General features: G+C 38.8%; 6 protein-coding genes across 9 annotated transcripts; 5 read left to right on the plus strand and 1 right to left on the minus strand.

Moving 5' to 3' along the window:
• The first annotated feature begins 1,584 nt into the window (after positions 1 to 1,584).
• LOC124198060 (40S ribosomal protein S9-like) lies at positions 1,585 to 3,375 on the plus strand. Its single transcript, XM_046593712.1, has 4 exons — positions 1,585 to 1,695; positions 2,068 to 2,305; positions 2,532 to 2,718; positions 3,119 to 3,375. The coding sequence occupies exons 2-4, from the start codon at positions 2,083 to 2,085 to the stop codon at positions 3,291 to 3,293; spliced, it is 585 nt and encodes a 194-aa protein (XP_046449668.1). The 5' UTR covers positions 1,585 to 1,695; positions 2,068 to 2,082; the 3' UTR covers positions 3,294 to 3,375.
• Positions 3,376 to 5,205: 1,830 nt separating this feature from the next.
• On the minus strand, positions 5,206 to 7,798 carry LOC124198061 (pancreatic lipase-related protein 2-like). Its single transcript, XM_046593713.1, has 12 exons — positions 7,615 to 7,798; positions 7,498 to 7,540; positions 7,261 to 7,418; positions 7,075 to 7,200; positions 6,867 to 7,013; positions 6,685 to 6,793; positions 6,510 to 6,617; positions 6,213 to 6,448; positions 6,015 to 6,147; positions 5,824 to 5,941; positions 5,556 to 5,759; positions 5,206 to 5,490 (listed from the first exon to the last, which is right to left on the minus strand). The coding sequence occupies exons 1-12, from the start codon at positions 7,684 to 7,686 to the stop codon at positions 5,388 to 5,390; spliced, it is 1,557 nt and encodes a 518-aa protein (XP_046449669.1). The 5' UTR covers positions 7,687 to 7,798; the 3' UTR covers positions 5,206 to 5,387.
• Positions 7,799 to 8,612: 814 nt separating this feature from the next.
• On the plus strand, positions 8,613 to 11,341 carry LOC124198065 (cytochrome P450 4C1-like). 2 transcript variants are annotated; one of them, XM_046593718.1, is made up of 11 exons: positions 8,613 to 8,934; positions 9,091 to 9,200; positions 9,263 to 9,353; positions 9,422 to 9,625; positions 9,725 to 9,791; positions 9,870 to 9,999; positions 10,093 to 10,177; positions 10,236 to 10,339; positions 10,418 to 10,486; positions 10,548 to 10,896; positions 10,965 to 11,341. In XM_046593718.1, the coding sequence occupies exons 1-11, from the start codon at positions 8,766 to 8,768 to the stop codon at positions 11,126 to 11,128; spliced, it is 1,542 nt and encodes a 513-aa protein (XP_046449674.1). In that variant the 5' UTR covers positions 8,613 to 8,765; the 3' UTR covers positions 11,129 to 11,341. The 2 variants fall into 2 exon arrangements, with proteins under 2 accessions (XP_046449674.1, XP_046449676.1); XM_046593720.1 differs by having other exon boundaries at positions 8,616 to 8,934; positions 10,970 to 11,199.
• A 135-nt stretch (positions 11,342 to 11,476) lies between these two features.
• Positions 11,477 to 17,269, plus strand: LOC124198064 (cytochrome P450 4C1-like). 3 transcript variants are annotated; one of them, XM_046593715.1, is made up of 11 exons: positions 11,477 to 11,823; positions 12,040 to 12,149; positions 12,216 to 12,306; positions 12,385 to 12,591; positions 12,707 to 12,773; positions 12,840 to 12,969; positions 13,041 to 13,122; positions 13,189 to 13,292; positions 13,356 to 13,424; positions 13,486 to 13,834; positions 13,936 to 14,354. In XM_046593715.1, the coding sequence occupies exons 1-11, from the start codon at positions 11,508 to 11,510 to the stop codon at positions 14,097 to 14,099; spliced, it is 1,689 nt and encodes a 562-aa protein (XP_046449671.1). In that variant the 5' UTR covers positions 11,477 to 11,507; the 3' UTR covers positions 14,100 to 14,354. The 3 variants fall into 3 exon arrangements, with proteins under 3 accessions (XP_046449671.1, XP_046449672.1, XP_046449673.1); XM_046593716.1 differs by lacking the exons at positions 12,040 to 12,149; positions 12,216 to 12,306; positions 12,385 to 12,591; ... (5 more) ...; positions 13,486 to 13,834; positions 13,936 to 14,354 and adding exons at positions 15,084 to 15,193; positions 15,257 to 15,347; positions 15,426 to 15,632; ... (5 more) ...; positions 16,510 to 16,858; positions 16,964 to 17,269 and having other exon boundaries at positions 11,481 to 11,823; XM_046593717.1 differs by lacking the exons at positions 11,477 to 11,823; positions 12,040 to 12,149; positions 12,216 to 12,306; ... (6 more) ...; positions 13,486 to 13,834; positions 13,936 to 14,354 and adding exons at positions 14,540 to 14,879; positions 15,084 to 15,193; positions 15,257 to 15,347; ... (6 more) ...; positions 16,510 to 16,858; positions 16,964 to 17,269.
• Positions 17,270 to 17,393: 124 nt separating this feature from the next.
• Positions 17,394 to 20,303, plus strand: LOC124198066 (cytochrome P450 4C1-like). Its single transcript, XM_046593721.1, is given in 12 exon segments — positions 17,394 to 17,841; positions 18,041 to 18,150; positions 18,226 to 18,316; positions 18,376 to 18,548; positions 18,550 to 18,580; positions 18,685 to 18,751; positions 18,814 to 18,943; positions 19,007 to 19,085; positions 19,155 to 19,258; positions 19,333 to 19,401; positions 19,465 to 19,813; positions 19,902 to 20,303. Coding segments are annotated over 12 exon segments (1,539 nt in total). The 5' UTR covers positions 17,394 to 17,672; the 3' UTR covers positions 20,069 to 20,303.
• Positions 20,304 to 20,447: 144 nt separating this feature from the next.
• Positions 20,448 to 23,210, plus strand: LOC124198062 (cytochrome P450 4c3-like). The gene is made up of 12 exons (XM_046593714.1): positions 20,448 to 20,835; positions 20,916 to 21,025; positions 21,126 to 21,216; positions 21,290 to 21,484; positions 21,555 to 21,621; positions 21,684 to 21,810; positions 21,872 to 21,983; positions 22,048 to 22,151; positions 22,217 to 22,285; positions 22,345 to 22,513; positions 22,586 to 22,765; positions 22,839 to 23,210. The coding sequence occupies exons 1-12, from the start codon at positions 20,511 to 20,513 to the stop codon at positions 23,006 to 23,008; spliced, it is 1,719 nt and encodes a 572-aa protein (XP_046449670.1). The 5' UTR covers positions 20,448 to 20,510; the 3' UTR covers positions 23,009 to 23,210.
• Positions 23,211 to 23,532: the final 322 nt, after the last annotated feature.

Here is a 23,532-nt window from a genome sequence, read left to right on the forward strand (position 1 = left end):
CGCACCCCCCCCTCTTCTATCGGGATGACTCATATTCTAGATCAATATGAAAGTTCCCTAAATAATGTGAAAACGTGCTTTCTGTTTGAATTAGATGAGAGATGAATAGATGATGTTTCTGACTTTGACGTACTACTTGCAATGAATCCGGAAACGAGAAACATCGTGTTCTTCATTGAAAAACGTGTTTTTTTTTATATTTTTAACAATTTAATCTGTGTTTATTGGTTTTTATCGAAGAAAACCGTGAATATAATTTCGTGGTTAAGTAGATTTGGATGCCTGATTAATTTTAACAAGCGATCTCCCACTCAACCGGACCGAAATGGTGGGGGTACTTTTCGGATCGTAATCCGGAAAAGAACTTTACAAATCCGGACTAGGTCTAATCTGTTCAGAATCGCAAGGCGATTCCAACGGAATTAAGTCCGGATTTTTATCTTTTCCCGTTCACGAGATAATCACGGTTGAAAATCGTGAAATATCACGAAAACCCAAAGTCTCCCCGTCCGACTACATCGCTTTTAGCCGTATATTCGGCTTGTAAAAAAAAACTAATTAACACAAAATGTAGCCCTTTCATCCCTCTTTCAGAATCCAAAAGGATTTTTTATAATTCTTTGAGATGTTTGAGATATCACGATTTTCGTGATACCCCCATTTCGACACATTTTTCAGGCATTTCATTCGGCGTTGCCGATTGCCGTATATGTGCTTTTCGCCCCCTTTCCTGTCCACTCCTTCGCTTTTTCCCTGTTTCCTATGTATCAAGGCCTTGTATATCGATACAGATGGGACTTGATACATAGGAAACAATGGAAAAAGCGAAGGAGTGGGGGCGAAGTCACATATACGGCAATCGGCAACGCCGAATGAAATGCCTGAAAAATGTGTCGAAATGGGGGTATCACGAAAATCGTGATATCTCAAACATCTCAAAGAATTATAAAAAATCCTTTTGGATTCTGAAAGAGGGATGAAAGGGCTACATTTTGTGTTAATTAGTTTTTTTTTACAAGCCGAATATACGGCTAAAAGCGATGTAGTCGGACGGGGAGACTTTGGGTTTTCGTGATATTTCACGATTTTCAACCGTGATTATCTCGTGAACGGGAAAAGATAAAAATCCGGACTTAATTCCGTTGGAATCGCCTTGCGATTCTGAACAGATTAGACCTAGTCCGGATTTGTAAAGTTCTTTTCCGGATTACGATCCGAAAAGTACCCCCACCATTTCGGTCCGGTTGAGTGGGAGATCGCTTGTTAAAAGTCTTTCAAAATATTTTATTTTACTTGTCGCGCTGTGCAACATCATTTTAGAGCAAAATTGCAACAGAGCTTTTGTTCTAAGTTTTGACGCTTACGATAAGCGCCATGACGGGTGTGTTGGGAAATTTGTTTGTTTGTTTTGATTTGTTTGGCTTGTTTCTCTTGCTATTTTGTTTCCTAAAACATTAGATTTTTTTATTGTTACTAATTATTATGTATGGTTTAGTTGTGGAAGTCTATTTTCTTTTTGTTTTTGTATTGGGTAAATAAGCAATGCGCGGATGCGCCTGCCGGCCGCCAGTCGCCTGCATTTTCGCGCGCACTATAGTATTTGGTCAGACAAGGCTTCCATATTTTATAAAAGTTAGTAGTCATTACTTTTTGTCTTCCATTCGCTCTCGCCTGCTGGAAGTTGCAGTTGTGCTGGTAAGTGTTTTCGATATTTAATGAATTTCACAATTATTCGGAATTATTTTGAGTCTATTCGCATAGAGTAAAATTGCCAGAGTCCGGTCATTTACAGTAGTATTGATTTCTTTGACCAAATTGAAAGGATGTGTAAGATTCCAATAGATTCGATACCGGTGATCGGTTCATGCCTCCGTTCTACTTGATAACTACTCTTGATCAAATAGAGATTGTTGTTGGAATGAGGCTAAAGTAATTGCCAGTTTTAATCCCAGGAATCTTGATGTAGATTGACCTGATTCGTGACTAGGCGACAATATCAATGTTCTTAGTTGATTGATGGGTTTTTGTTGTATTTCCATAGACTAATGAAAATGTGTTTTTCTGCAGGCTGAAGAGTAAAAAATGGTGAACCATCGTGCTCCCTTGGTCCAGCGGAAGGTGTGCGTGGCACCTCGCCGCCCTTTCGAAAAGGCTCGTTTGGATCAAGAACTCAAGTTGATTGGTGAATATGGTCTGCGTAACAAGAGGGAAGTTTGGAGGGTCAAGTACACTTTGGCCAAGATCCGTAAAGCTGCCAGAGAGTTGCTCACTCTTGATGAGAAGGATGGCAAACGTCTGTTTGAAGGTAAATAACTTTGTCATATATTAATTCAAGCATGCAGATTGAGCATGGTAGTGTTGTCATTGAAATAGAACTAATTTGCATGATGCACATTATCTGACACTTCTTGGCTGAGACCTGATGTCAAGCCTCACATGAGCTATAACTGAATGAATTAGTAATGCAGTTGTTATTGTTTCTCATGTATTTAAACTGCAGGAATAATCATGAATCTCTTTTATATTTACAGGTAATGCCCTTCTTCGTCGGTTGGTCCGCATTGGTGTGTTGGAAGAGGGACGCATGAAGCTCGATTACGTGCTCAGCTTGAAGGTTGAAGACTTTTTGGAGCGTCGCCTGCAGACCCAAGTTTTCAAATTGGGTTTGGCTAAATCGATTCACCACGCCCGTGTTCTCATCCGCCAGCGACACATCCGGTATTCACTCGTGTGCTAACAGCATTTCCCCAATTTAAAACGAGTTGCCTAACACGTCACCGAGGTGAAGATTCTCCTTGACGGTGTTCTAACGAGACGTTGTGTCTTTTGGGCCACTGTGCTGTTGCTCGCAACAGTCTACGCCCATGAATCCCCACGTTTGTGGTTCGATTCCGTTCCACTGCGTAGTGACATGAAGTGGATTAGTCTGCACACATATTGGCAGACGCGAGAAATATTTCTCAAAGGCCACTGGAGTTGTTGCTTGCAACACTGCACGCCTGATGTCTAGTTCTGGGTAGACACTTTCGGCTCGGTGGGCAAATTTGACTCGATCCTTTCCTTGGTTTGAATTTCCCTTAACGTTCGTTTATTTATTCTATTTTCTTTGCATTTGCAGTGTTCGCAAGCAGTTGGTGAACATCCCCAGCTTCATCGTCCGTTTGGATTCGCAGAAGCACATCGACTTTGCCCTCCGATCGCCGTTCGGTGGCGGCCGTGCTGGTCGTGTCAAGAGGAAGAACTTGAAGAAGGGCACGGATGGCGGAGATGGTGGTGAAGAGGATGACGAGTAGAACATTCGCCCCCTGTTCACTTGATTTGAGCCTCGTATTGTATCTGTTCTTGTGATCAGTAATACAATTTGTGCGCTTGAAATGAGTTGTTTGATTGTGTAACAGTGTGGGTTACCAAAATCATTTGAGTTTATATGAACGCAATTGAACTTGGCATATCGAGTGTGATTCGGAAACGCTTGTTAGTCTAGTGATAGATAGGGAAGGTGATCTCAGGCAGGAAACACCAATTTGAGTCATTCGCTTTAAAGAAGTTATCAAAGGATATCCTTATTTCGAAGTATCTTCAATAAACCGTGAAGTGAACTAAAGTTCTTAAAATTAAGGTTGGTGAATGTTTAATTTATTTAAATTTATGTTAGGGTCAAGAAAAACAATTCCGAAATCTTAACTCGATATAGCACAATTTATAGCTTTTTGTGGTGAAAGAAAACTGCAAGAGTGTTGATATAGGCTAGCCGCTAGCGTGAGTCATTTCAAATGCAAACTTCATCCAGCTCTGGTGCAATACCACGGCCAATGAAATTTCTTTGAAAACATAAATGTGTCGCCAGATAACCACGTATTAAGCTAATATATTCTTATAATTTCATTTTCAAAAAGAAATTACAGTCCATTCATCCATTAAGGGCAATAATTAGCTAATATAAACAGATTGCCACCGAATCTTAACAGCGCAAGTTGGGGTTTATACTCGTTGGCTTTAGTGGTGTGGTAAGCATTAGTACTCGGGGACTTGCTGGTGCAGTACCTCTGAGACTTGGTGGAGTAATATTAAGAAACATCTGTCTGATGGGAGCAGCCTCGGTGTAGTAAGTCGGGGCTACTGAATACTAGGGACACGTCAGTTGCGGTTGTGTAGCTTTTGGCAGAGTACGGCCAAATCGTACAGTACTTGGGAGTTTTAATGGAGAAAAAAAAACAGCACAAAGGGAATTAGTGTGACTCAAACATGAATTCATACGACCCCATAAAGAGAGAGAGACATTGTAACCGAGAAATTAAATTGTTCTAAGCCCAAAGACAATTTTTAACTAATTTCCACTCCAGTTCATTTTACTTCGGCTGTGAATCGCATAGAACGATCACTACAGTTTTCTTTGGGTGAAACTTTAACGAACAAAAATGTCTTAGCAATTCCACCCTAGAGCTTGCTGAAGTAAAATAAGTTTCGAGTTCGAGTAAAAGTAAACAAATTACCATTTAAATGAATATGTACAGAATTACAGATGTAAAATTCAAGGTTTCCCTTACACACCGTTGTCCATGGCATTTGAAACCTTTTCGGTAATTGTCTTTTTTCCTCTCCTTTTGGACAATTTTTTCTTTTCCGGATTTACACTTTAAGCCTTGCGGCCATTGTAATACCTACTTGATAATGATGTAACACGTGCCATTCTCACCCTACCTCTCTATATACTGCATCACACTGTTCCCTAAAGAGAAAAAGAAAAAAGAGCTTAAGAGAAAGAGAATAGAAACCTCTATTGCGTAGCATTCGTTTCCTATTATTCAAACCCCTCCCTATAGAGTATAGACACAGCCGAAGTGAAATCTAAATATATACTATAACTTGATGAATTAACTTAAAATAGAAGAATAAATAAGGTGATTCAAATTGATTAATTTCTTTCTTAATTTCCCCCTTTCACATTATTCTTATCATTCGTAGAATTGAGCTGATTGGGTTGATTAAATTATCTCATTTTTTTGTATTCACAAGATTCCACGTATAATATCCATTTTATCCACGGAGAGCAGAAAAATTCAGAACTCGCCAGCCAATCATTCTTTTCATTCATTTGATTGAAGTGTGTGCTACTGTGCTGATCACTACATTCTACCCGTGTATATTTATTTACTGAATCCCACATGGGATTCTTTTGTATTCAGCATTCTTACGTCTAATCAGTTTCACGGTATGCAAATTAGCTTATGTATTTCCATAAAAAGTTAAATGAAGCTTGAACTCAAGTGTAAAATAGGACACCATACACTAATTAAGGAGTTGTTTGAATAAACCACTAGCTGGTCAATGAAAATACGTTCAAGTTCGCCGAGTCCAAAATTTGACAGTTAATTTATCTGGAATATTCACGGACACTTGTAGTTGACAGAAAAATCCAAAGTAAATCCGGAAGAGATGACACCAGGTCCAAACAGAGGACAGTTCTTGAAAGTGTTGGCGATCCTATTTCTATGATGAATAATAAACAGATTTATCGAAACAAATTAATTATATATTTTTAAATTTTGCATTACGATTCAGGGTAGCTGTTTAGCGCTGAAATGGTGATGCTGTTGACGTACAGCTTCTTGTTGCACAACCCCAAAACGCAATCCAACAAATCCGCCACAACATAAGTCCAATAAGCATTGATTGTGTTAACTGCAATCGCGTTGGCTGTTGGAGGGACAATAAAGAGAAACTGATGAATCAGTCCTTGTTGCAAATTCTGGATCGCCCTGGATATAACAAGAAAAATAAAAACATTCATTTGTGTTTTTAGTTTCTGTTAAATTATATTACAGTTGGACAAATGGTAAGGCGCCATTGGCTCCGCTAACTGTTAATCCCAGGTTTCCGTTAACTGTCAATTTAGCATCGGACGGCTTTGCCAAATCAACACTAACTGCATAATGCGATCCTGGAAATGACCAAATAATAAAGAAAAAGGTCTTGAGAGTTAAGTGAGTTAAGTATTTTCGGCCGGTACTTACTGCAGTATGGGAAACTTTCGCCAGTGTTGAAGTAAAGTTTGACGTTTGTTCGGCTGCGTGTCGGGAAACTTGTGGCTTGTAAGCCAAACGGTGCGCAATGCGTGTTGTCCGAGCCACAGGTCGTGCACTTGCCCTTTTTCGGATGATAAGATTGATTACATTAATGACGGTAAATTTGAAACATGTTGTCGCCGTTACTTTGTTGAATGAGTCGTAGTCAGAACATTCGTATCCGATGGTTTTGCAGCTGCTGGAGAGAAGCGATTCGCTGTAGATGTGAACGGCTCGAGTGTGATCGCAAGCGATGACATCTGATGGAATCGCTAAAGGATCACTTAAGATGGAATCCCAGTTGGAAGGCTCACAACCGGGCTGACGCATTCCCCCGTTAGCGTAAAAGTCCAGATGTCCCAGAGGTTCCAATAGGCCAGCACCTTCGCGCGAAAGAAATAATTATTTTAAGTTTACATGTAAGAAAGCCAGAAAATAAATCACCTAGGATCCCGCCATCAGTGTGGATAACTTCAACAAATTGGGCATCACTGGGATCTAAGCGGGCATAGGTTGGCACTGTACGGAAAAATGGTCCGGCAGGGTCTAAACCTACAAAAATGAATGAAATTTAAAATGTTTTCCCAAATGAATTTAGAATTTCCTTTTTGTAATAAACCTGTGATTTGACCAAGGTTTGGAATCTTTTCCCCGGCATAGCCCGCTGTATGTGCTCCAAGGCTGTGTCCAATCAAATGTATGTCTGATGCCTTGGCACCAAGTTTGGCCTTATTCGATAAAAATTGCGTAAGTAATTAATATTCAAATTAATAACTAAGTATCTAGCGCAAAATGACTTACCACCATAGTGTTGACAAGGAAAGCAATTTCCAGACCAACGAGACGAATGTTGGCATGAGCTTGATTATATTCGACGGATGAACCTCCACCCCAATGAACCACGATCACGTTAAAATCTCCATTTGCCAATAATCGTTTGATTAAAGTCTATGAAAAGAGAATTTTCAATCCAATCAATAAAAAAAAATAATAATAAAATGAAACTTACAAGAACACGGCCTTCGTATCCGGTTGCACGCCAGCCGTGGATGTATAATTTTGTTGGACGAGTTGCTTTGAATGTCGCTTTACTCATTCCCTTTGGATCTTGTCCAGATATTCGAATTAAAGGTGACTGTTATAAGAGGATTAACTGAGAAATATCTTTACTAATTGAGGAAAAAATTATTGTTACTGGCGGTATGTTAGGCAGCATGTCTCTTGTGTAGAGCGTGAAATATGTATTAATCTTAGTCCTTGATTCAGGCAACAAGTCGATTGGCCATAGCAATGGATCGGCGAAATAGAAGTTATTAATACAACCCAATTCGTCGTAGCAAATGGTAGATTCATCTACGTGTACATAATAGCGAAGAATTATAAATATCAGCGGTATAATCAGCATCAAACAACTGTCTCTAATTTGACCTACTTGAGATAGACCCATTTATCATGTCATTTGAATTTATACTAGCCTAATACAACATAAAAATTACAATTAATTAACGGCGAGTTAGGTAAAATAGAATTATCTACCTACTATAATTACCTCGATGGTGGCTTCGGTTGTCCTCAGAAGTAAAACAAGAAAACCAAATTGAATAAAAAGCGATTTATTCATTGCGAAAATCACTATTTTCAAGTCTTCTTATTCAAGATGACTCTATAGGTAAGCTGACTGGGGTAGTGCCCCTCTGATGTGTAGCACGGACAACGGACAGTTGTCGTTTGACGGTTTAGGTTCTGAATTTGTCAGTATAAATAACGAACCCAACAAGTTCAGCCAAAAGTTGAACCAAAGGGGGGAGAGGGGTATTACCGCCTCAGTATTTTCTATTGAACTTTGGCACAAATAATAACCAGTCGGTTATTATTCGTTAGAGCCAGACGTTAGTTCGGTTAGGGGGTAACCAGTTGGACTGCAAAACAAGGTGGGGACATTTTCAATCCGGATGTGGAACATCTGCTCCCGGTTATTTATTTACGGATCCTGCTATTGTGCTACCCAGAGTGGCATATTATTTGATCAGATGTGAACCCCCTCTGGACCTGGATTAACCAACTTTGATTTAACCAAAAAGAGCGGTTAGTCATAACACATACGTAGTTAGGATTGCCATCTTTTTCATTGACAGTCAATAAGTGCACAGATTAGTTGACACAGCTTTCGCACGTTTTCCAACGTACTCCACAGCCCCCGTACTGGTTATGTATAACCATTTAATTGTTTAAAAATAACTACTGTAGTACGGAATTAAGATTATATAAGTAAAATCGTTGATTAATCAATTTGGAAGCGAAAAAATTAAATCTGTCAATTAGTTATCTATTTGCTTTCTATCCAGTGAAAGAATATAACGTCAAACTTTACCAACTATTTTTGGTGTGACCGGAAGAGACTGAAATATGCGCAATGAAAAAAACTTTTGATGTCTCCATTCATACTATCCTTCTGTACTATAAGAAATCAAGTTTCAAATTTTGACACAACCTAATACGGAGTAATAAGTGAGCCACACAGATGGCACCATCAAAGTCTGCTGTTGTGTTTTCTCCAGTCATGTGAAGTGCGCCAGTTAAGAAACTGCTGTGTTTTGGTTTTATTCTCCATGTTGGCGTTCGTGAATTAGTTGTTCCTAGTGAGTAAACCAAAGTGCAAACAGATATCTTTGCATCGAAGAAACAATTACCTCATTCGTCATGATAGCAGCCTATCTTATTTCTGTTTTGCTACTTGTATTGACGCTACTATTCTTCGTTCATCGCAAGTGGGAGAATTCTTCGTACGTGAAAACAATTGACCTTATTCCAGGACCCCCAAAAAAATTCTTAGTGGGGAATGCCTTGGCTTTACCAAAGGAAACTAACGGTATCAAATTAAGTTTGTCATTTGTCGTGTGGAAATTCCGCTCTAATAACAGATCCGGAGAAAAATAGGCGGAAAAATAACATGTCGTCGATTAATCTGTGAGTCAATAACAAGGAATTTATGTGTATTTTTCTCCTTTATTTAATAAAATTTCAGAAATCTTGCAAACCATACACAGCAAATGGGTAAAACAATATGGCAAAATTTTCCGCGTTTGGCTCGGATTGCGACCGTTTGTCATGACTTCTTCGGCAGTTTTAATTGAAGTAAAGAATTCAACTCTACCATTTACTATATTCAAGTAATTAAGAAAGAATTACTTCATTAGAAAATGATGACAAGTAATACGTTCATAGATAAAAAAGACGCGTATAGTATTCTGACACCGTGGCTCGGTGAAGGACTCTTGCTAGCGTCAGGTAAAAACCTAATAAGACAGGTAAACTTTTATCGCACTAACTTTTTTATTTTTAAATTGAATTCGCAGGAAACAAATGGAAAAAGAATCGTCGTCTATTGACACCTGCATTTCACTTCCAGATTCTTGACAATTTCTTTGACGTTTTCAATAAAAACGCTGACATTCTTTGCGAGCAATTAATTAAAGCCAACACCTCAATCAAAGGCGATTCTGTTGAAGAGATTGACGTCTTCCCCTATTTGAAAAGGTGTGCCCTTGACATCATCTGCGGTAAGTTTTATATGACGAAATAAATTGTCGCCACTGGAGATTGGTAAATCACATTGGCGAATTTAAACGTCATTATGCAATTTTTTCTTTCACGATCAGAGGCTGCCATGGGCATTCAAGTCAACGCTCAGCTAGAAGATTCAGAATATATTAGAAACGTCCAAAGGTGTATTCAAAATGTTCAATCAAATTTCATGTTGACTTCAGTTGTGCCAATAATCCCATTTTATCCTGCATTTTAAAGGATATCAGAAATTGTTGTGGAGAGGTTCTTCTCGTTTGGCCATTTTATGCCTGACTGGATGTACGAATGCACGACAAGCGGAAGAGAACATAAGAAGATATTAAAGCAGATCCACGATTTCACTTCTAAGGTTTTTTCAACTATAATTTAGCTACTTATTATATTTCAAGGCCTGTGCTAGAACACTACAATGACTCGTGAAATTTTGATGGTTGAAAAATAGGTTATTCGCGAAAGGAAAGTGGAAATCGCTCTTGAAGACGAAATATTGCCGGAAGAGGACACCAGTGAGGTTTCGAATAAATCCAGTAAGTTAATCGATTGAAATTGCTAGAAAGTAATTTAAAACATTATTTTGGCTTCAAGAGAAACGTAGAGCCTTTTTAGATTTGATGCTTCTAGCCAACAAAAATGGAGTTGAACTAAGTGACCTCGACATCCGTAATGAAGTGGACACTTTTATGTTCGAGGTGTGTTGGTAAAATTTACATTGTTTCGCATTGTTTGAACGCAATTAATTACTCACCTTGGGTTGAAATTTATTACAGGGACACGATACAACCGCATCCGCCGTTGTATGGTTTCTCTACTGCATGGCCATCAACCCTAAGCATCAGGTTTTGAATCATTAAACAAATGACATTTACAAAAATAATTAACCATGTTTATTGATTACAGTCCATAGTGCAAGAAGAACTGAACGAGGTGTTTGGAGGCTCTGATCGTCCCTGCACGATGGAAGACACAACAAAATTAAAATACCTCGAATGCTGCATCAAAGAATCACTCCGGCTCTATCCTGCCGTGCCCATAATCAGCCGGTACATCAGTGAAGACTTTGAACTGGGAGGCTATAAAATCCCAGTTGGGGCTTCCGTTGTCATTGAAATCTACGCCCTTCATCGAAACGAAGATTATTTTCCTGAACCGGACGTTTTTAATCCCGAACGTTTCCAGACGAATGAAAGCATCGGTAGACACGCGTTCTCGTTCCTTCCTTTCAGCGCAGGATCAAGGAATTGTATTGGTATTAAAATACGCAACCCTACAAATGACGGAGCAATATTATTACTGGTGGTTTTTACAACTTTTTAGGACAGAGGTTCGCCATGTTTGAGGAGAAAGTCTTGGCTTCGTCTCTACTCCGCCGATTCCGATTTTCCTATGACATTGCCAAGCACGGACCGCCCAAAGCCAACGCTGACTTGGTTTTAAAACCTAGAGATGGCATGCCATTGCAAATTGCCTCATATCTATAATAAAGTTTGGCTTACTTTTTGTTGATATTTCATTTGCATATTACGATATACGCCAAGTATTACTTTATATATAATTATATAAAAAAACAATTAAACACTGACTGAAAACACACGAGCTGCGATATTGGAATTAAGTCAAGAACTGAGTGACTAAAACGAACGGAAGCAGTGAAGATTTAACGTTAAATATGAATATAATGATTATTGATTTTATTTGTCTTTTATTCACTTCGCTAAAAAATGTGCTGTGTAAGAAATAGATGTATAGACAAACTGATTTTTTTAATTTTTATTCGTTTAAACCTGACCGACGTAATGAGTTAGCCACACAGATCACAGATGGCAGTTTCGAATTCAAAACACCAATGTTCGTCCATACATGGTTTGTGTTGTTGCTTCTCCAGTTGAATTGCATTGCTTATTTCCTTCTATAGTGAAACAGTTTCTCTATCCTAACCGAGTGCGAACTGATATTATTGCAGTTAACGTTGAATCACTCCCAAAAAACAATATTACTTTATCGACCATGATAGGAGTCTTTCTTGTTTCTGTTTTGTTACTTCTGCTAGCACTGCTATTCCTAGCTCATCATAGATGGGAAAATTCGGCGTACGTGAAAACGATTGACCTCATTCCCGGAGTGACAAGGAAATTCATCGTGGGCAATGTCACTGCTTTGCCTAAGGAAAGTGACGGTATGTTCAATCTATTTTCTTTTATTCGCACATCAACCACGTGGCTGAGAAGTCGTTGAGCTGGTTGATTGGTGACAACCACTAAGAATAACATGGGACAAAACCGTGTGGATTTCCCGATATTATGCTTATTTTCTTGGTTGTGTAATGTACGAGAAACAGCCTTCCCGTTACTATACTGCCGGTATTGTCTTCTTTTTCATCTAATTATTACAGAAGTCCTGCAAACCGTGCAAGGCAAATGGGTGAAACAGTACGGTCGCATCTACCGCATTTGGCTCGCATTCCGACCGTTGGTTCAAATTTCGTCACCAGTTTTTATTGAAGTAAAACAAAACAACAACATATAATTAAATAAAATAAGGTTCGAGCTTACTAGAGTTCTTTTTTAGAAAATCCTAACGAGCCATACGCTCATAGACAAAGGAAAATCTTACAGTATCCTTAGACCATGGCTTGGCGACGGACTATTGCTGGCATCAGGTAAAACCTCCTAGAAACTATCGGTTATTCTATGCTAATCAATAGGTTTGGGTTATTGTTTACAATTAAATGTCGCAGGGGACAAGTGGAGGAGGAGTCGACGTCTTTTGACACCTGCATTTCACTTCCAGATCCTTGACAATTTCTTTGATGTTTTTAACAAAAACGCTGAAATTCTTTGTGAGCAATTAGCCAAAGTCACCGGGACCTCAAATAATGGGGAACTTACGGAAGACGTTGATGTCTTTCCTTTCTTGAAAAAATGTACACTAGACATCATTTGCGGTAAGTCTGAAGCAGGAAACTATCGTATTTATTGCTACCAGTAATCGTGGACCGTATCTTAATAAGATTACCGGGAACTTTTTTTTTAAATAATAATTTTTGTTTTTGTTCACAGAGGCTGCAATGGGCATTACGGTCAATGCTCAGCTAGAAGATTCGGAATATATTAGAAACGTTCACAGGTATTATTAAAAACAGTTTTTAAAGGTTAACCCTGTTTGTTTTTATACTTAATTCGCTCTTACCAGGATATCAGAAATTGTTGTTGAGAGATTCTTGTCTGGAAAAAGTATGTTTCCCGACTGGCTGTACCATTTGACACCAAGCGGAAGAGAACACAAGAAAATATTAAAGCAGATGCACAATTTTACTTCAAAGGTATTCCGACACAGAACTGTTTCTTATGCTAAAATTAAATCAAAATTAATAAATTGCATTAATTAAAACAGGTTATTCGCGAAAGGAAAGTGGAAATTGCTCTTGAAGAGGATTTGCCGGAAGAGGCGAAAGATGAGGAAACCGCCGGAACCAGTAGGCAATCGGTTGACAAATTTTGAAATTTTTTTTAGATACAACTAAACCAGTACTTGTTATAAGAGAAACGTAGGGCCTTCTTAGATTTGATGCTTCTTGCCAACAAAAATGGATTTGAACTAAGTGACCTCGACATCCGCAATGAAGTGGACACTTTCATGTTCGAGGTGTGCTAATAAAATATTCTTTATTAGATGCGATCATTTACCTGGGGTTGAAATTTGTTACAGGGACACGATACAACTGCTTCTGCCATTATTTGGTTTCTCTACTGCATGGCCGTCAATCCTAAGCACCAGGTTTGGAACCATTAAGCAAATTACATAAACAACAATTATTAGCGATGTTTATTGATTACAGTCCATAGTGCAGGAAGAACTGAACGAGGTGTTTGGAGACTCTGACCGTCCCTGCACTATGGAAGACACAACAAAATTAAAATACCTCGAATGCTGCATCAAAGAATCGCTCCGGCTCTATCCTGCCGTACCCATAATCAGCCGGTACATCAGTGAAGACTTTGAACTGGGAGGGTATAACATCCCAATAGGCAGTTTCGTCTCCCTGCAAATCTACGCCCTTCACCATAACGAAGAATTTTTTCCCGAACCAGACCTATTCAATCCCGAACGTTTTCAAACGAATGAAGCTATTGGTAGACACGCTTTCGCATTCGTTCCATTCAGCGCAGGATCAAGGAATTGTATTGGTAATGAAATTTTCCAATTTCTTAAAAGCGAATAATTCAGTTACGACTAGTTACATTGGTTAACAAAATTGATGTATGTTTGTTTCCTTTACCCTATGCAGGTCAGAGATTCGCTATGTTTGAAGAGAAAGTGCTAACTTCGACCCTACTTCGTCGATTCCGATTTTCCTACGACTTGGGCAAACGTGGACCACGTAAAGGCATTGCTGACTTAGTTTTGAAACCTATGGGTGGCATGCCATTGCAAATTGTCCCGTATCTATAGTAAAGTAGATATTTATTTTTTTGAGGGGATGAAACTTGATGACGAAATGTGCTCTTAGTGAAAAACCGTTTCTAGAACTTTTAATGCAGTTGGACCATGGACACTTTTCCAATATCCATGAATCGGGAACAAAGTCATGGTTGTAATAACTTGTATAATCGTAAACTAATATCGTTAATGGCCGGTGATGGAAGTGTTAGTCTACTAGATATAAACCTATAACTGAAGTTAAAATATTACTTTATACCAAAAACACTTTCAGTTTTTCGGGTCTGATGATAAAAATTTTATCAAGGATAAGAATCGCTGTGATATTGAAAACAGGTCATTGAGTGAAATGAACGGAAGCAGTGAACATTAAAGTAATTCAAATTTTGATCAGTTTCAAACTTCACTGACGTAGTAGCGCGCGCGACACATAGATGGCAGCATGTAATTGAAAACAACATGTTCTTTCTCTCCACATGCTTCTCCAGTTCGTTCCGGTTAAACTGCGTTGTTTTTCGTTCAAGAGTGAAACCAGAGTGAAAAAGTTCTTTTTTTTTTTTTTACAGAGTGTTATCTGATTTTGATTCATTGAATCAACCAAAGAAACAATTACTTCATTGATCATGTTAGGAGTCTTTCTTGTTTCAGTTTTGTTACTTCTGCTAGCACTGCTATTCCTAGCTCATCATCGATGGGAAAATTCGGCGTACGTAAAAACGATTGACCTCATTCCGGGAGTGAGGAGGAAATTCCTCGTGGGCAATGTCACTGCTTTGCCGAAGGAAAGTGACGGTAAGATAAAGCTATTTTCTTTTATTTTTTGCTCAACCACGTGGCTGAGCCTTCGTTTCTATGGCTATGAATGACAAGGGGCAGAACTCTGTGGAGTTCCCAATAAAACGCTGATTTTTGCTTGAATATTGTGTATGATAAATGGACAAATAATATCCCCTGTACTGCCCAAATAACTTGTTTTCCGTGTCATTTGGTTTACAGAAGTCTTGGAAACCGCACAAGTCAAATGGGTGAAACAGTATGGTCGCATTTTACGTACTTGGATTGTATTCCGACCGTTTGTTCAGATCTCGTCACCAGTTTTAATTGAAGTTAAAAAACACGTCTATTAAAGAAATAATGTTTGAATGATTAATATAAATGGAAATATTTAGAAAATCCTGACGAGTCATACGCTCATAGAGAAAGGAAAATCTTACAGTATCCTTAGACCATGGCTTGGCGACGGACTATTGCTGGCATCAGGTAAAACCTCCTAGAAACTATCGGTTATTCTATGCTAATCAATATGCTTGGGTTATTGTTAACAATTCAATTTCGCAGGGGACAAGTGGAGGAGGAGCCGCCGTCTTTTGACACCTGCATTTCACTTCCAGATCCTTGACAATTTCTTTGATGTTTTTAACAAAAACGCTGAAATTCTTTGTGAGCAATTAGCCAAAGTCTCCAAAACCTCCACCACAGGAGAATTTGCGGAAGACGTTGATGTCTTTCCTTTCTTGAAAAAATGTACACTAGACATCATTTGCGGTAAGTCTGGAGCTTATACGTACAGTAAACTGCCACAACAGCCATATCAATTCGTATCAATCGTGAACCATAATAAGATTGCCGGAAAAGTTATTTCTGTGTTTTATATTCCACAGAGGCTGCAATGGGCATTCAGATCAACGCTCAACTACAAGATTCGGAATATATTAGCAACGTCCACAGGTATTAAACAGTTATTAAATGTTCTATTGATTGTTATAATAATTTATACATTCACCAGGATTTCCGAAATTATTGTTGAGAGATTCTTGTCTGGAAAAGGTATGCTGCCTGATTGGCTGTACAATTTGACACAAAACGGAAGAGAACAAAACAAAATATTGAAGCAAATGCACGATTTTACTTCAAAGGTATTCACCGAACATCGAACTGTTTCTTGTTCTTTAATGTGCTAATTTATTGATTGAAACAGGTTATTCGCGAAAGGAAAGTGGAAATTGCTCTTGAAGAGGAATTGCCGGAAGAAGCGAAGGATGAGGAAATCACCGGAACCAGTAGGAAATCGATTGACAAATTTTGAAAAGATTTAAAGATCTAACTAATCAGTATTTGTTTTAAGAGAAACGTAGGGCCTTTTTAGATTTGATGCTTCTAGCCAACAAAAATGGAGTTGAATTAAGCGACCTCGACATCCGCAACGAAGTGGACACTTTCATGTTCGAGGTGTGTTAATAAAATATTGATTAATTGATGTGATCATTTACCTTGGGTTGAAATTTGTTACAGGGACACGATACAACTGCTTCTGCCATTATTTGGTTTCTCTACTGCATGGCAATCAATCCTAAGCACCAGGTTTTAAACCATTAGGCAAATGACATTTTCAAAAATAATTAACCTTGTTAATTGATTACAGGACCTAGTGCAGGAAGAACTGAACGAGGTGTTTGGAGATTCCGTTCGTCCCTGCACTATGGAAGACACAACTAAATTAAAATATCTCGAATGCTGTATCAAAGAATCACTCCGGCTCTATCCTCCCGTTCCCGTTTTCTCACGATATATGACTGAAGAAATTGAATTGGGAGGGTATAAAATCCCAACTGAGGCTTTCGTCAACTTGCAAATCTATGCCCTTCACCGGAACGAAGAATATTTTCCTGAACCTGACGTGTTCAAACCCGAACGTTTCCAAACGAATGAAAGTATCGGTAGACACGCTTTCGCATTTGTTCCATTCAGCGCAGGATCAAGGAATTGTATTGGTAATGAAATTTTCCTATTTCGTCAAGGACAATAATTCAATAAAGCCTAGTTACAGGATTTATTATTTTTTTATTTTTCATATTCGTTTCTTCAATTCTATGTAGGTCAGAGATTCGCCATGTTTGAAGAGAAAGTGCTAACTTCGACCCTACTTCGTCGATTCCGATTTTCCTACGACTTGGGCAAACGTGGACCACGCAAAGCCATCCCTGAATTAGTTTTGAAACCTAAGGATGGCATGCCATTGCATATTGTCCCTATCTAAAATTAGTTTTTAAATTTGATTTTAGATGGCCTCTTCAATAGTTGTGTATTCAATCCTGCACATCACATCTGACTGGTGATCGTGTGATGACGGTAACAAATATTCAAATCGCAAACACACTGAAATATATTGTTACTTTACCTTATTAAATTTAAATGTTATGACTTGGAAAGCAAAAAATAAGCGCACATAGTGTGAACTTTTAAGCTATTTTGTGACATTTTAACTGGCCTGCGAATTCTCTAGATTTGCATTGGCCATTATTATGTTCACACAAATAGCGTCACAATTTCCCTTTTCCTCTTGATTTGTTTTCCAATTTTACCTTTACGTTACCCGTCCACCGAACCACCGAAGTAATTAGTACGCCACACAGATGGCAGCATCTAATTCAAGGCATCCTCCACACCTCATTTACCTTGTAGAGCTGGGCTAGTGTAATTTGCATTTTGTTATTCTCAAACTGTTCGACTTCCCTCTGTGAAATAGCGTGGACGGTAGTTTTTTACTTTTTTATTGACTAACAAGAAGCAAGATATCCGCTGACCATGATTGTAGGAATCCTTGTTGCGGTTTTACTATTTCTACTAGCGCTGCTATTCCTAGTACACCACAGGTGGGAATGCTCTTCGTTTGTGAAAACGATTGACCTAATTCCCGGACCGAAGAGGAAGCCCATCGTAGGCAACGCTATGGACCTGCCAAAGGAAAGTCACCGTAGGTTATTCAAAGTCTTTTATTCTGACATTGCTGAATACGCCCACTTTATATTTTTCAAATAAAATCTGGGGTCGTATAAAGGCGACGTAGACGAAGGTCACCATAAATCAAATGTTCAAAATACCACTTTTGATTTTAATGAACCGCATGTAGTAAACATACACTTGTATGGAATCTTTTCGTTTATTGACCACAGAAATTATGCAAACTATCCAAGGAAAGTGGGTAAAACAATTCGGCCGCGTCTACCGCTCTTGGCTCGGGTTCCGGACGTTTGTGCATATCTCGACGCCAATGCTCATGGAGGTAAATAAATTTTAAAAACTGGCAATATTTTACGTTTTGTTGGTTACTCATCGATGTGAAACTTTTTTGGTTTAGAAAATGCTCACGAGTCAGACCTTCATAGACAAAGGAAAATCTTATAGCATCCTGAGACCATGGCTGGGCGAAGGACTTTTGCTGGCATCAGGTAAAACCTCAAGAGATTGTCGGGTATTTTTGTTACTTGTTAATCCCTGAATTCGCCAGGGAATAAGTGGAGAAGGAGCCGCCGTCTTTTGACACCTGCATTTCACTTCCAGATCCTTGACAATTTCTTTGACGTTTTTAACAAAAACGCTGATATCCTTTGTGAGCAATTAACCATAGCCAACACCCCAGTCAAAGGCGACTCTGTTGAGGAGGTTGATGTTTTTCCCCTACTTGAAAAAGTGTACCCTCGACATTATCTGCGGTAACTGTGCACCATAATTGCCTTGCTATTTTCTCTTTCGTTCGTGCAGCATAGTCATTAATAAGATTATTCATTGAGAAACCTGTTTTCTTTCGTGATGGCAGAAGCTGCAATGGGAATTAAAATTAACGCCCAGCTGGAAGACTCGGAATATATTAGAAACGTACACAAGTATGAAACTTATTATTTCATTTTGCCATAATATTACTTTCTCGATGCGCTTTTACCGCCAGGATTTCTGAAATTGTTGTAGAGAGGTTCTTCTCGTTTGGACATTTTTTACCTGATTGGATGTACCACCTCACGCCAAAAGGAAGAGAACACATGAAATTGTTAAAGCAAATTCATGGTTTCACTTCTAAGGTAATTTGATAGATAATTATTTTCATATTGCACAATTAAGTCTCACTATACATTTTAACACAGGTCATTCGTGAAAGAAAAGAAGAAATCGCTCGTGAAGAAATACAAAAAGAAAATGATGATGGAGCTCCTGATGGAATTAGTAAGTATATCTAGTTGATGGAGAAACTTTATCTAAGCTAATTATTTTTGGTTTAATTTATTTGAATAGAAAAGCGAAGAGCTTTCCTTGATTTGATGCTTTTATCTGTGAAGGATGGAGTCGAGCTCAGTGACCTCGACATACGCAACGAAGTGGACACATTTATGTTCGAAGTATGACGTAAATTAATATGCGGATCCTATAAATAAATTTCATTCTAAAAACCTTGGGATCAAATTTGTTACAGGGACACGATACCACCGCATCTGCCCTTGTTTGGTTTCTCTACTGTATGGCCACAAATTCGGAGCAACAGGTAAGAAAATTCCGATCGAGACGTGAAAATATTATCTGACGATCTTCGCTGATATTATTACAGGTCCTAGTGCAGGAAGAACTGAACGAGGTGTTTGGAGATTCCGATCGTCCCTGCACGATGGAAGACACAACTAAATTAAAATACCTCGATTGCTGCATCAAAGAATCACTCCGGCTCTATCCGGCCGTTCCCAACATTACAAGATACATGAGTGAAGATTCAGAATTGGGCGGATACAAAATCCCATCCGGTGCTTCCGTCTCCCTACAAATCTACGCTCTTCACCGTAACGAAGAATTTTTTCCTGACCCTGACGTTTTTAATCCCGACCGTTTCCAGACGAATGAAAGTATCGGTAGACACGCGTTCGCATTCGTCCCATTCAGCGCAGGACCTCGAAACTGCATTGGTATTCAAGATGCTCGCTACTCTCTATTAAATGACAATGTGATATTGACCAATGTTGAGCTAAAATAATTTTTCTATTTCAACTCTAGGTCAGAGGTTCGCTATGTTTGAAGAGAAAGTCTTGGCTTCGTCTCTACTCCGACGTTTTAAATTTTCCTACGACATTGCTAAGCATGGGCCGCCAAGAGCCAACGCTGAATTAGTCCTGAGACCTAGAGATGGCATGCCATTGAAACTTGTCTCTTGTCCGCGTTGATAAAATTTCATTTCAACCCAGTTAAAGGAAAACAATCGTGTGTTTTTCCCCCATCAGACTGACATCCTGTATTATGATCACGTTTGATATCTTTGTTGTTGTGAGATGAGGAGCGGCTGTCAAATGCACTCCTGCTGCTCATTACTAAGCCGCATTTGTATGGATAATATTCCGCTATTATCCATACTGTGCATGATGCTGCTCATCAAAATGAATAGATATTGGTTTGCCTACATTTATCCATGAATTAATTTCTATTCAACGAAAGGAGAGAGCGAAAATTCGGCGAGAAGAACTTTCACTCTCAAAACAGACATGTAGAGGTGCATAGAGTTATAAGAGAGTCGGCGTGTTTTGGTCGAGTGCCAATGTTTTTGGCGCGAGGTCGAATCGGCCGACGCTTATTTTAACATGCATCCGATGTGAAGATTCGAAATTGGAAATGTGTTTTTTGTGTGGTTCCTCTATACTGCCTGTAGGCACCAAAAGCACCAATACTGTTTCCTCTGACGGACAGATCGAGGATTTAGTTTCGTCAGTGTGTCTGAAGAGCCAACAACCATCAGCAGCCAAGATGGACATGTCCGAAAGTGCGTGGACAGACTGGGGTTCCCTAGTATTCAAGTGGTTGCTACTTGTCGCGATTCCGGTGGTTTATTATTGGATATGGAGTCGATCCACATTTGTACAACTTGTCAATGCTATTCCTGGACCTCGACCTATCCCATTTCTCGGCAACGTTCTCGACTTGTACGTCGATCGTGATGGTAAGTGTCCTCGACGTTAAATTTAATTTGCATCACCTTAATCATTTCGCTTGATTCTTATGTCATTGATTTTCATTCAGAGTTTCTCAAGATCGTTCACATTGACTGGATTCGTAAGTATGGGAGTATCTACCGCGCATGGGGTGGTACTCGTCCGGTAGTTGTTATTTCTTCACCTGAACTAATGGAAGTACGTGAGCGAAATATCCAATTTGTCTAGAACTAACTGTTACTCCCGTCTTGTCGTCTCTTGAATAATTCATGCAACGCATCTACCTTTTTTCACGCAGCCAATTCTGGTCAGCCAGAAACTCATCACCAAAGCAACCGAGTATAGTTTCCTCAGCACTTGGCTCGGAGAGTGCATGTTTCTAACCACAGGTGAGACTGATTACGTCACAATCAATCAATTTTCGATTGCCTTAACGATAAACAATTTGGCGTTGAAATTCAGGAACCCGTTGGAAGAATCGCCGTCGCTTGCTCACACCTGCTTTCCACTTTCAAATTCTCAACAGTTTTGTCGATGTTTTCAACGAAAAGAGTTTTGACTGCGGTCGTGAATTTGAACGAGCCATCGTGCAACACGGTGGAAAGGAATTCGATGTTTTCCCTATCATTACCCAGTGCGCATTGGATATCATTTGCGGTAGGTTAATAGTTTAAATAACACATTCTAGTGTACAGTTAATGCAAGTTATAAACCTTTTAATTTAAAGAAACATCAATGGGGAAACAGACGAGAGGAGAGGACGAAAAAGCACTTTACGTGCAAAATCTGCACAGGTGAGTTTTTCTACAACATTTACGAAAATGTTTTTAAATGGTTAAAATTTTATTTTCGTCAGAATTGGCCAGATTGTTATGGAACGAGGCATCCGCCCTTGGCTAAGGCTTGATTGGATATACCAATTCAGTGCACTTGGCCGTGAAAATAAGCGATGCGTGAAAGCGCTGCATAATTTCACCAACAAGGTTAGCCCATTACTTCTTACCTAAAGGAGAATTATTATCACGCTTGATTTTGTTTATGCAGGTTATAAACGATCGACGTGAAGCTTTGCAGAAGGAACTCTCGTCTTCCGAGTCAAATAATAATTTCAACAACAATTACACCGACGACAGCTCAAACGATTCTCTGACATCGAGTATTGGAATTGTTAAAAAGTGTGTTATACTATAGAACTATTATGTAACTCTTGTATCTTTCAGAGAAGAGATTGGCCTTCCTTGATCTGCTCATTGCTGCTTCAGAAAATGGCGCCAACCTAAGTGACGACGACATAAGAGAAGAAGTTGACACTGTTATGTTTGCGGTAACTAATTGTGTTTTCATTTTCTTGACAGATTCAATTTTATTATTGTTGTAACATTGATGTAGGGACACGATACAACTGCTTCTGCCATGACTTGGTTTCTCTATTGTTTGGCCATGCATCCACATCACCAGGTAGGAGATATTTGCTTTTTATCTAGAAATCTCAGATTGACAGTTTTGTCGTATTACAGGATCTAGTGACTGAAGAGGTGGACCAGATTTTTGGCGACTCGGATCGTCCATGTTCTATCCAAGACGTGGCCGAGCTCAAATATTTAGAGTGTTGCATCAAAGAAACTTTGAGATTGTATCCTAGTGTACCAGCTGTCATGCGCTACATCACAGAAGACATCCATGTTGGTAATGGCAAATTATTTTTAAATACTTACTCAAGAGTGAATAATTTATATTTTATACCTTTTTGCTATTCAGGTGGCTACAAAATACCAGCCGGAGTCTCAGTTTCATTGATGATATATGGAATGCATCACAACCCTCTGGTCTATCCGGATCCGCAAACTTTCAATCCGGAACGTTTCCTACCAGAAAACGTTCTCGGTCGTCACCCGTACGCTTTCGTCCCTTTCAGTGCAGGGCCTCGCAACTGTATAGGTGAGGTTTAAAAAAACAAACTTTCTAGAACAATCAATTCTATTTTGTGCACTTGATATTATTCCACCTACAGGTCAAAAGTACGGTTTACTTGAAATCAAAATTGTGTTGGCTAACTTGCTGCGTCGATTCCGGTTTTCCGTCGCGGATCCATCTAAACCGATGCTCATTCCCTCCAGTGAAGTCGTGCTGAAGCCTAAACAAGGCGTTCCACTAATTGTGTCGAAAAGAGCTGCAAATTAAGACACGCAACATATCTCGAAGATTGCCAAGCGAGGCTCTTGATTGATGCAAAGAAGAGATTTTTCGGAACAATAACGCAGCTTTTTTAAAAAATAACTCCGTAGAAAATTTGATTACGAGAATGTTGAAAAATAGTCCTACTCCGTTGACAGGACAAGATGTAAGATTTTTCTATATACAGTAAATAAACTGATATAAACTATGTAAATGAAAACATTTATTCAAAGTATCAGAAAAACCTACTAACGTAATTATTGTATAGGCGGAAAGCCTTCGAATTTTTTTGCAACTTTACTCTTACTTGTTCAAAAATTGCTATTTTCCTACACATTCATTGTTTAAACGTAAAAATGTATAATGTTTATGTTTATGTTTAAGCTACATTGTGAATAATGTTGTGTAATTTAAGTAAAAAGGTTTTTACAATTTGAAAGTGATAAAAAAAATATTAAAAAATTCTCTGGCAACGTTTAGATTTGAATATTTCATTTGTAGCATCCGGCAACTCTGGCGGCAATTTTATC

This window comes from Daphnia pulex, chromosome 7, assembly GCF_021134715.1.
Source record: "Daphnia pulex isolate KAP4 chromosome 7, ASM2113471v1".
Lineage (NCBI taxonomy): Eukaryota > Metazoa > Arthropoda > Branchiopoda > Diplostraca > Daphniidae > Daphnia > Daphnia pulex.